Raw genomic sequence first — 12,494 nt, forward strand, 5'->3', positions numbered from 1 at the left:
GACTTTTGGATCTTGTGTTTTTGATAATGAGCCCTTTGCTTGGACCTTTGTTGGTAGTTTACTCACCAGCAGAGCCTCTTCACTTCTGTCTTCTTATATTCTGTAATAATCAGTGCATACAGCAGCACTCTATAGTGGATTGTGTGACCTTTTTATATGCATTTTTTCCCCCTTATTTTTGTCCGGCAGTAAAACTTCCCTTGCTGCGTAGTTGGGTGTTTAAAGTTCAGTGTGGCAGTCACAACACCAACTCTTCGCTTAAGTAAATTAGCTGTGTAACATAATCCAAAACAATCATTCAAAGAGGTATACGTCAGCCAGCAGGAATATAAATAAATTGAAAGCAGGTAAAAGCTGTACATGCCTGTGATGAGCGCAGGCCGCTCCGCTCTATTGGTGTTACTAAACTGAAGGCAGCCCGTCAGCTGTTTCTGACTGGTGGCTAAGAGCCTGTCAGTCTGAGCCCTGGGGTTCAAAGTGGAATCGTCAAGGCTGCGTTTTGAAACACTTTGTCATGTCACTTGGGGGAGAAGTGGGTTTTGAGAGTGATTAAGTGATTTTTCTGTTTAATAGCTAAACATGTAAAGCCTTTGCTGTGGACTTGGTTAACGTTCCATTATCCTTCGAGTTGCTGCTTTGGAGCACAGGAATTACAGAAGCTTTCAATGGTCGTTGGGCCCGTGGACTTGTTACTGTTGTTGGGTTACAATAATTGTGAGAAAGGGCCCTCGTTCATGATTTGAGGGGGGCCAGTGCCTGTTCTGACAGTGATTGTCTCAAGGGAGTAAACACCCCTAGAAAGAGTGCTGGGCCATTCACACAGAGCTAATATGGAGTCACCTAATTACCCTGCCACACATCTTTGTGGGATGTGGGAGCAAAACCAGGGTATTTGGAGGAACACCCAGACAGTCACAGGGTGACCATCCAAGTGTCATAATGGTAGTGAACCAGATTGAAACACAGTGATGAGTCTGGAGAAGAAGTTGGGCAAGAAGATCTCAGCCAGTGAATGTGATGATTATTGCTCTGTATAGGTTCAGAGTCCAATGGGAGGTGACAGTAACAATGACAAGATGATAGTGAGGACTGACTGGACACTAAAGTGACCCTCACGACTACGGAAAAGGTTATGGGGACTGTTTGACAATCAATGGAACCACCATGACTCTGGGGGAAAAAAAAAAAACTAATAATAACAATGTAGCCCCCACTAAAAAAGATGATAGACAAGAGTGAGTTGTCACAAATGATATCTTCAGGATGCCACTTATTTGACTGTCATCACCGTGGATGAGACGAAAGTGGCGACTGTCTGACTGGGAATGTCATTCATCATTCTTAAACCTACCTAAATCCAAAACAGGACTGTGGTGACTGGAGACTATTATTACAACACTGTGCATAAAAGCAGGAGAAGGCCCAGGATATGGCACCACTCCATTATAGAGCCCAGTCACGTTAGCACTAAAGGGGCCAATCTGAATTTGTGAGGCAACAGTACAACCCACTGTGACATCCTGTGGCCTAAGAAAAGGAATACTCCTGGGAACTTGAAACGGACAGATCCTCAATTCTGACCCTACAACCTTGTGACCTTCATTATCCTCTTGCTAACCAGGCTATGTGTCAGCAGATGGGATGCTTTATGATGGGATGAAAGAAGCGGTCTGGAGCATTTCCATCCTTTTGGAATTTATTGGAAAACATTAGTCTGGGGAGGCTGTACACAGCCAATTTAACCTGACAAATATATGGCTTCCTTAGTCATGATGAAGCTAGCTGAAGGTCTGAGGAGGATCAGCCAAAGTCTCCTTCCCAGAAAATCTAATTCCTGGTGGTACCAATTCACATTATAATAACATCTAATACAACCCCTGAAAATGTGCGATTTCTCCTGAACAAGAGTACTAAAGATGGACTGCGTAGCCAATAATTACATACAAAAATGGCTAGGCCTTCCTCAGTGGCTCTTCAATGCCTGCTTGGAAGAAGCCCTCACCAGCTACCATCGAAATCCATCAAACCGAGCTATAAAGGCCTATTCACACCCAAGGGCATTTCTAGCGTTTTAGCGATACACCGAAATGCACGTAAATGGTTTGTAAAGTTATTTTCTACTATTTTCAATGACACATCTAAATGTTTTAGCAGCAAACCCTTTTAAAAAATTGTGCATGCAGCTGTTTTTGAGTGTTTCTGATCTTATCACCGAGGTCATCTTTAGAGACTTACACCATGATATTCTGTATACGGATGTTACTCTTCTACTTGTTATATATCTGCTTGGATTGATTGACTTCTACAGTATATGTCTCACTACAAAGGTCTGACTGTCTGTCTGTACTTAAATTGATATTTTTCTTCTATCTATCTATCTATCTATCTATCTATCTATCTATCTATCTATCTATCTATCTATCTATCTATCTATCTATCTATCTATCTATCTATCTATCTGTTATACAGTGCATCCAGAAAGTATTCACAGCACATCACTTTTTCCACATTTTGTTATGTTACAGCCTTATTCCAAAATGGATTAAATTCATTTTTTTCCTCAGAATTCTACACACAACACCCCATAATGACAACGTGAAAAAAGTTTACTTGAGATTTTTACAAATTTATTAAAAATAAAAAAATTGAGAAAGCACATGTACATAAGTATTCACAGCCTTTGCCATGAAGCTCCAAATTGAGCTCAGGTGCATCCTGTTTCCCCTGATCATCCTTGAGATGTTTCTGCAGCTTCATTGGAGTCCACCTGTGGTAAATTCAGTTGACTGGACATGATTTGGAAAGGCACGCACCTGTCTATATAAGGTCCCACAGTTGACAGTTCATGTTAGAGCACAAACCAAGCATGAAGTCAAAGGAATTGTCTGTAGACCTCCGAGACAGGATTGTCTCCAGGCACAAATCTGGGGAAGGTTACAGAAAAATTTCTGCTGCTTTGAAGGTCCCAATGAGCACAGTGGCCTCCATCATCCGTAAGTGGAAGAAGTTCGAAACCACCAGGACTCTTCCTAGAGCTGGCCGGCCATCTAAACTGAGCGATCGGTGGAGAAGGGCCTTAGTCAGGGAGGTGACCAAGAACCCAATGGTCACTCTGTCAGAGCTCCAGAGGTCCTCTGTGGAGAGAGGAGAACCTTCCAGAAGGACAACCATCTCTGCAGCAATCCACCAATCAGACCAGTATGGTAGAGTGGCCAGACGGAAGCCACTCCTTAGTAAAAGGCACATGGCAGCCCGCCTGGAGTTTGCCGAAAGGCACCTGTAGGACTCTCAGACCATGAGAAAGAAAATTCTCTGTTCTGATGAGACAAAGATTGAACTCTTTGGTGTGAATGCCAGGCGTCACGTTTGGAGGAAACCAGGCACCACTCATCACCAGGCCAATACCATCCCTACAGTGAAGCATGGTGGTGGCAGCATCATGCTGTGGGGAACTGGGAGACTAGTCAGGATAAAGGGAAAGATGACTGCAGCAATGTACAGAGACATCCTGGATGAAAACCTGCTCCAGAGCGCTCTTGACCTCAGACTGGGGCGACGGTTCATCTTTCAGCAGGACAACGACCCTAAGCACACAGCCAAGATATCAAAGGAGTGGCTTCAGGACAACTTTGTGAATGTCCTTGAGTGGCCCAGCCAGAGCCCAGACTTGAATCTAATTGAACATCTCTGGAGAGATCTTAAAATGGCTGTGCACCGACGCTTCCCATCCAACCTGATGGAGCTTGAGAGGTGCTGCAAAGAGGAATGGGTGAAACTGGCCAAGGATAGGTGTGCCAAGCTTGTGGCATCATATTCAACAAGACTTGAGGCTGGAATTGCTGCCAAAGGTGCATCAACAAAGTATTGAGCAAAGGCTGTGAATACTTATGGACATGGGATTTCTCAGTTTTTTTATTTTTAATAAATTTGCAAAAACCTCAAGTAAACTTTTTTCACGTTGTCATTATGGGGTGTTGTGTGTAGAATTCTGAGGAAAAAAATGAATTTAATCCATATTTGGAATAAGGCTGTAACATAACAAAATGTGGAAAAGTGATGCGCTGTGAATACTTTCCGGATGCACTGTATCTATCTATCTATCTATGACTGAGGTACTAATTGTTGCTCCTCCTGATTTCCATTCTGAGATTAATTTAAAATTATCTTCTGCTCTCCTGCTGTTAAGTTGAGTCTACGTAACCTTGGGCTTATCTTTGACCAGTCCCTGACGCTAGATTCATATGTAAGATCAGTCAGCCGTTCGTGTTTCTTTCATCCGTCCATCCTAACTACAGGGTCACGGGGGTCTGCTGGAGCCAAGCCCAGCCAACACAGGGTGCAAGGCAGGAAACAAACCATGGACAGGGCGCCAGCCCACCGCAGGGGACACACACTAGGGATTGCCAGTGCACCTAACCAGCATGTCTTTGGACTGTGGGAGGAAACCGGAGCACCTGAAGGAAATCCACACAGACATGGGGAGAACATGCAAACTCCATGCACGGAGGACCCGGGAAGTGAACCTGGGTCTCTTAACTGCGATACAGTAGTGCTACCCACTGCGCCACCGTGCCGCCCTTGTGTTTCTTAGATTTAAGAAATCTTTCTAAACTAAGAACTGCGGTTTCAAACTCAGAATTGGAGGTCCTTGTTCATGTTTTTTTTTCCTTGCGACTTGATTACTGTAATGCTCTTTATACGGGTCTGAGCAAGTCCTCTCTCTCACATCTTCAGTTAGTCCAAAATGCAGCTGCCAGGCTTTTAACTCACGTTAGCCGGAGTGATCGTGTCATTCTGCACACACTGCACTGGCTTCCAGTGTTTTATAGAATTCATTTTAAAATTTCGTTACTTACTTTCAGAGCCTTGCATGGACAAGCTCCTGAGTACCTTGCCTTGCCTGCTTCATTGTTATATAGCTTGTCGGGCTGTTAGATCTGGGCAACAAGGCCTTTTAGTTGTCCCACGCACTCGGCTAAAAACCCGTGGGGATTGTGCTTTTCAGTCCGTGGCACCAGGAGTGTGGAATAGCCTGCCTTATGGTCTGAGTGCAGCCGAATCTGTTGATTCTTTTAAAAAACAACTGAAAACATTTCTCTTTAAACAGGCTTTTAATCAGTGCTGAGTGCTTTGTATTGTATTGTTGTTCAGCACTGTGACTCTTGTCTGTGAAGGGCGCCATATAAATAAACTTCTGTCTGTCTGTCTGTCTATCCTGCCTACTACACTAAGATTAAAACCTATCCTGTTGACTATCCTTAAATGAATATCTATCTTTCTCCTAAACGTAAACTTTTTTAAAGAGGTATAGCAAAAGAAATCCGTGTTGGTTTTGCATGCTGCATAACTGTCTTAACACAGAGCTGCAGAGTCTCTCCATTAATTGCCTGTTTTTGTGTCTTTTTTTTCCTCCCCAGAGTATTCGTTCCAAGGTTGAGCTGACCGTCTGGGATCATCCAGAAGACATTAGTTTATCCTTCACTGCAACTTGCCAAGATGGACGACCACGACCTGGCCTCAGAAAGTGTGGCGATCTCAAGATCGGTGATACGGTACGTTGTCTGCTTTTTTGTTACAGTGCTCTCTTCTGTAGTTCGATGGATTTGTTTCATCTAATTTTGAAGTAGTAAAAAACATTTTAATTCTGTGGACCAGTTAGGAGCACATTAGACCACTTGGATGACTTTCCCCTTAACTGTGTGTGTGGCCTAGAGTGAAGGTGTGGGTGATGTTGGCACCACAAAGGACACACATGTTGGTGTGTGTGTGTGTGTGCGCCCTTTTTAAAGGCTGGGGCACATCGGAATGGATGATCACTGACGATAAAAGAGTTAAAACCCCAAGACTTGGCCAGTCAGCCTCCGCTTTATTGTTTACATGTTAATGTATGGTGGGCTCACTGACTGCTGCCTCCTGGGAATCATATCCTTCTAATACGAGGTAAGGCTGTCTGTGTACACAGCCCATGGCTCCAGGGTGACTTGGTGCTCTTTACAGTAAGAACTGTCTGGAAATAATTACGAGAGTGCAGAATCTAAAACAAATCTAGACTACAGAAATGCCTCGACCAAAGTAATATGTTTATTTCCTTTATTTTGCTCAAGTTCTTTTTGTACATCCAGGCCAAGTGAGTTGATGTGATTTAAGTGTGCAGATAATTTGAGGCTAGATGGTCTATGCTATTAATTATGAAGATTTGCATTTTTAAAGCTACATGCATTGTTTTATCCATATACAATATACAGTCCATTGATATATATATATATATATATATATATATATATATATATATATATACTGTATATATATATATATATATATATATATATATATATATATATATATATATATATACTGTATATATATATATTATATATATATATATATATAAATATATACTGTATATATTTATATATATAATATATATATATATACAGTATATATATATATATATATATATATAATATATATATACTGTATATATTTATATATATTATATATATATATAGTGAGAAGCCGCCCGGACACAGACAGACGGACATCGTTTGCTCACCCAACACACGTTTATTATTTACAATATGTACAAAAGTCATAGCACAAACCCAGTGCCTCCAGCACCAATCCCCCAATGTCCAGGCCTCTCTTCCAGTGCCTCACTCTTCAGGCCGCCTCCACTCCTCTCCAACACAACTCTCGTCCACTTCCACCTGACTCCAGTCCCAGTCTGACGGGAGGCGGCCCCTTTAAATAAACACCCAGATGTGCTCGAGGTGCTTCCCGACACTCCTCCACCGACACTCCCCTGTGTGGCGGAAGTGCCGGCTGTATCCCCGGAAGCACTCTGGGTGTCACTGCTCCTCTTCCCCCCAGCACTTCCTAGTGTGGCGGAAGTGCTGAGGTCCAGGGCTCTCTAGGCACTGGGGCGCCCCCCTGGTGGTGACCACGGGCCCCTACAGGGTTGAGCTTCCCAGCTCTGTACCCGTGGCCCCCAAAGCAACAAGGGCAGTTGCCCCCTTGTGGTTGGGAGGAGGCACAAACCCTCCTCTGGTCCTGCTGGGCGTCCCGGCTGGGTACCTTCCCCATCCGGGTACCACTATATATATATATATATTAATATATATATATATTAATATATATATATATATATATATATATTAATATATATATATATATATATTAATATATTCACGGCATTCGTAGTCTCTGTCACAATCTGATTGTATGGGTGGTTACCTACCAGGTAACGCTTGTGGTTGGCCAGCAATCTGCTAACATCCGCCACGGTGCCCTCAGTTTGTGAGGAGCAGATCATAGAATGGTTGAAATAGTTTACTGTCAAATAAATGCAAAGAGTACACGACACATGTTTCGCCCTCATTCTGGGCTCATCAGGTGTACATACTCCACTGCACTCCCTCTCGGGAATCGAACCTGGTAGGTAGCCACCCATACAATCAGATTGTGACACAGACTACGAATGCCGTGAATGTAATTACCCCGATCTACATGCTGTCAAATAAACGAACCACACGCCGTGGCGCAACGTTAGGGGCATCGCCTCTAGCGCTGACGTCCGAGGTTCGATTCCCGAGAGGGAGTGCAGTGGAGTGTGTACACCTGATGAGCCCAGAATGAGGGCGAAACACGTGTCGTGTACTCTTTGCATTTATTTGACAGTAAACTATTTCAACCATATATATATATATATATATATATATATATATATATATATATATATATATATATATATATATATATATATATATATATATAGGGCAGCACGGTGGCGCAATGGGTAGCGCTGCTGCCTCGCAGTTGGGAGACCTGGGGACCTGGTTTCGCTTCCCGGGTCCTCCCTGCGTGGAGTTTGCATGTTCTCCCCGTGTCTGTGTGGGTTTCTTCCCACAGTCCAAAGACATGCAGGTTAGGTGCATTGGTGATTCTAAATTGTCCCTAGTGTGTGGGTGGGTGGGTGTGTGTGTGTGTCCTGCAGTGGGCTGGCACCCTGCCCGGGGTTTGTTTCCTGCTTTTCGCCCTGTGTTGGCTGGGATTGGCTCCAGGAGACCCCCGTGATCCTGTAGTTAGGATATAGCGGGTTGGATAATGGATGGATGGATGGATATTGTATATGTGATCATATGAAAAATATACTTTACTGTACACACGTACAAAGCTGTTATTTTAAACAAATTCTGTTACTGAAGTAGTTAAACAGGTTAATGATCTCGGACTTCACTGAGCCAATAAAACAAATGCTGGTCTCGGCTCAGCTGTCTGATTATAAAGCAGTCAATATACAGCTAACAGTTAATTAACCAGGGTGCTCCAGATAGATGCTGGATGAACTTCACAGGGAGCATAAAGGCAGAAAGCACCTCTGACCCAGTTTGCTGTGCCTCTTGGCTACGACTGATGTTTTTGTTCCTCATTTCATTCCAGTTAACTGCATTTGGATCCGCTCTCGCTCTCTCTTTGTCTCCTTCTACTTTTTTCTCTTTCTGTCTCTCTCGTACGTTCCTACCCCAGGACCACAGCTCTGACCAGCATGCAATTTACCTTCAGCTATTTGTTAACTTCTCAAATGTGTATTGATGCACCACATATGTTGCCTGTACATATTTTTTTTTTCTTGATATTATTTTATGTGATGGGAAGCTTGTAGATTTTCCGGGACCAGTCACATTTATACTTTGTCCTGTGGCTGCTGGATTTACTTTCACAACAACAACATTTTTTTCTAGAGCACATTTTCATAGAGCGGATGTAGCTCAAAGTCAAAGAAGTAGTAGTTACATGTAAAAAAGACAAATTAAATTTAGGTAAGAATGATAATGAATAAATAGTATACAAAAGGTAAATAATGTGCACTAACATAAGATATACATTGTCAGAAGAATGAGTCTTAGACATCATGTAGGGTTGGGGCAGCCACCAGTATATTGTTCAAATGCTGCAAAATTGAGGTTTAAATTGAACAGAAATGTTCACAGATGCGAGTCCAAAACAGAACTGAACTTATTGAGAAAAAATGGCGGCTTTAAAAGCCAGTCAAAGGAAATTACGTCATCTGGCCAGAACCGGAAGTGACATCGTCGGGACCATAAGAGACACATCATCATTGGTACCGGTGCCGGAACTGGAAGTGGTGTTATCAGTGGCACCGGTTCCCTGCGGGATTCCCCATGGACGGTCTGCAAGAGATTGAGAGAGACAATCAGCGTACCCCGCCACCCCTTGGTCTGGCGTGGAATTGCTATCATTAAGGCCCTTCAGTTGTCTCCCAATCGCATGTGTGTGACAACATCTATACATATAAATATACATTTTATATATAAACATCTATGAATGGAAGTGTGTGTAGGTCTGTCTGTCCGGCCCAGAAGTGTGAGGCTACAGCATGAAGCTCAAAGAAAGCGACTTTGTTGCCAAAGTGAAAACGCAGAGAAAAGAGAAACTCAATTAGCTGCTACTACACAAGCGAGGCGAGCACATCGGCAAAATGAAACCTCAGAGGAGCGAGAAACTCGCTTAGCCACCGATAGACAAGCGATTCAATTGATTGATTGAAGTGCCAGAATCCATGGTTTTTAGGAGCCTGGGCTTTTTACAGCATGGGCTTACACAGATATTGTGTGTGTGTGTATATATATATATATATATATATATATATATATATATATATATATATATATATATATATCTATATCTCAATAATATGTAATATAATATATAATATAATATATATATACCGGCTCCCTACTCCTGAGGTCCCACCTCCCCCTCCCCTCGGCCCGCAGCCTGTCTCTCAGATTTGTGCGATGAGAGAAGTCGAAAAATCAGATGGAATGTTCAAGCAAATTATAGAAAAAAAAAACAATCTAAATCCGTGAAGTAGTTCTCTCGTTTGCTAGCTAAGCGGAGGTAAGGAACGCCCCCCCGAGGCTGGCGCATGAGTGAGGAGGGCCCCACCCCCTCCCCTTGGCTCGATGCATGTCTCTCAGAATTGCATAAATAAATCGCTAGCACAAGAAAACTATGATGCACAGCGTAATGAGAGATGTCGCAAAATCAACCAGAATGTTCAAGCAAATTATAGAAAGAAAGTAGTTCTCTCGTGAAAAGCGGACAGATATACAGAAAGACAGACGTTAGATTTTATATATATACTAGCCAACCCGCGGCGTAGCATACGCCACATAATTATGTGTTGATGGGTGAACATTTCCTGAACGACACAGTTGTCCAAATGGGGTGGGTTTGAGGATACCACTGTGAGTGAATGAAAAGATGGACCTCTGGAGAGAGCAACATACAATTGACCGTGACTGAAAGCGGGATCGTCTGTGACGATGGAGGCCACGCTGGTGAAAGTTACTTCATCGGTAAAGATAAGTTTCAGCACTTGTTCATTAAGGTGTAGCAAGTCTTCGTTGTTGACGCTTAATATAGCTTGCGTACTGAGTTGTTCCGGAGTCACAGTTGAGAAACACTTTTTTAATGTCTTTTAAGCACAGGGAAAAAAAATAACATGTGAAACATCTGTAATGTAATAAGCCACCAAGAAAAGTAACATTGCAATAATGCACGCTACGACCCGATTGCTGTAAACAGAAGTGAAAACAAAATCGAGCCCGGTGCATTCTTTAACTGCCTTGTGGCGCAGTGGTAGTGTTGCTGCTTTGCAGTAGGGAGACTGTGGAAGATTTTGGGTTCGCTTCCCGGTTCCTCCCTGTGTGGATAGTGCTTTGAATACTGAAAACACCGGTATATTCATGTAATGAAGTATTATTATTCTTATGCGTCCAGCGCTCTCTCTCTCTCTCGCGCGCACCTTTATGTGCGTGTGTGTGTCGCTCTCTCGCTCGCTGCACGTGTTCCTGCAGGCATACACCGCATAATTATTTATAGGCTCACCCGCCTTTTAAGGCGACCGACTTTTAAGTCGACCACTTCTTAAGGCAATTCAATATGTAGATCAATTTGATATTCTATACAGTGAAAAATAAAATTCATGTACCACAACTCATTAATTTGGTTACATTGAATCTGAGCCGCATTACTTTAATACTCATAGTTTCTGTTATTTTTGCGACGAAATTTAAAGTTTTGTTCTATATAATTTTGAAAACTTCCTTGAATATTATATTCGGTGTGAAAACTCTATTAGTGTCTTTTATCAGTTTTCCCTGTTGTGGAGTGTCCACTACATGGACAACTACGTCCTCAGAGCGCTTTGGTCTTGAAAATGTCATGTCGCAAAAAATGAATGACGTCTAATAAAGTGACCAAGTTAGAAGAAGTAAGACAGGACAAAATTTCTTTGTATACAAATCTAAAAGTAGCCTACCTAATCTCCAAGAACGCACACAAAAGCAAGGGAATGATGGGAGCACCAGAACTCTGCTCACATCGCGTCGCTTCGTACCGCAAGTAGTAAGTCTGTGATAAGCGGAATACCGCTACGCTTTGCACTCATGGGATGGAAGTACAATCCCAACCGCTTTTATATAGTGTCTTGATGATATATAATATAGATAGGGTGGTCCAGATCTAACTATGCAACTTTTGATGCAATGCAATAATTGCATATTTTGATCTCGACCACCCTGTATATATATAAATATATATATATAATAGTGATAGATGAGCATCCAGGCTGGGATGGGGCAAGGTTCCTTATCTGGACAGGAAGCCACCCCTTTAGTCTCAAAAAAAAAAAAAAAGCAAAGATCGTCCTGCAAAAAACAGGAGATAGACAGATGCCAGTGAGGCAGTGGGTACACTGGCATCCCACTAAGGTTGGACCAAGAAACAAAACCCAACTGGGAGGGCAGTGTGATGGAAGGACATTGACCTCATCCAGCCAAGTTAGGGTTGAGTGGTTGAGCGCCTGCAGGAGTGGAAGGAAAGAGGAAAAGAGAAGAAAAACAACACAAATGGTTGTTACTTTCAAAGCCTTTGTAAGGTTCTCTATTGTAGTAAAACTTGTATTCGAACTGAGAACTTGTGTCATGGTGGTTGTGTCTGACATTTGGCATACTGCAACGCACCCTACTAATTCATGTGCGTCTGTGCCACAGGGAGGACCTTGCATCCAAGTATGCGATCCTGTCTACCTTTTGCAGAGAAAGCGGGTTTCTAACTTTAGATTTCATTTTGCCTAATTGGAAATTTGCACCAAAACAGTGGCACTTACCAGGCCTCGCACAACACTGACATATACATAAACCTCTCCATTCATCTTTTTATTACATATAAAGTTCTCTGAGTCATAGGGAGCCACCGCCCATAGCAGCCAGACTTGGCACTACAGAACGAGACAGCATGGCACGGAGTGTTATCTACTTTACAATACACCGTTTATAGTTTTATTTATTCAGACTATAGCACTTTTCACATTAACAGCCTAATTACACAAAGAGCAAGAACAATGGCTCTCCCTTAAAGATAGGGTGAGAAGCTCAGTCATCCGGGAGGGGCTCAGAGTAGAGCCG

The 12,494-nt window shown here is 42.6% G+C and overlaps 1 protein-coding gene across 1 annotated transcript in view; it reads left to right on the forward strand.

Annotated features, from left to right (window-relative positions):
* Positions 1-12,494, forward strand: part of itgb5 (integrin, beta 5) — a 154,185-nt gene that overhangs the window by 44,162 nt on the left and 97,529 nt on the right. Inside the window, exon 9 of the mRNA XM_051930310.1 lies at positions 5,418-5,552. Coding sequence (XP_051786270.1) covers positions 5,418-5,552 — 135 coding nt within the window. The remainder of the gene's footprint in view (positions 1-5,417; positions 5,553-12,494) is intronic.

This window comes from Erpetoichthys calabaricus, chromosome 8 (assembly GCF_900747795.2).
Source record: "Erpetoichthys calabaricus chromosome 8, fErpCal1.3, whole genome shotgun sequence".
NCBI lineage: Eukaryota > Metazoa > Chordata > Cladistia > Polypteriformes > Polypteridae > Erpetoichthys > Erpetoichthys calabaricus.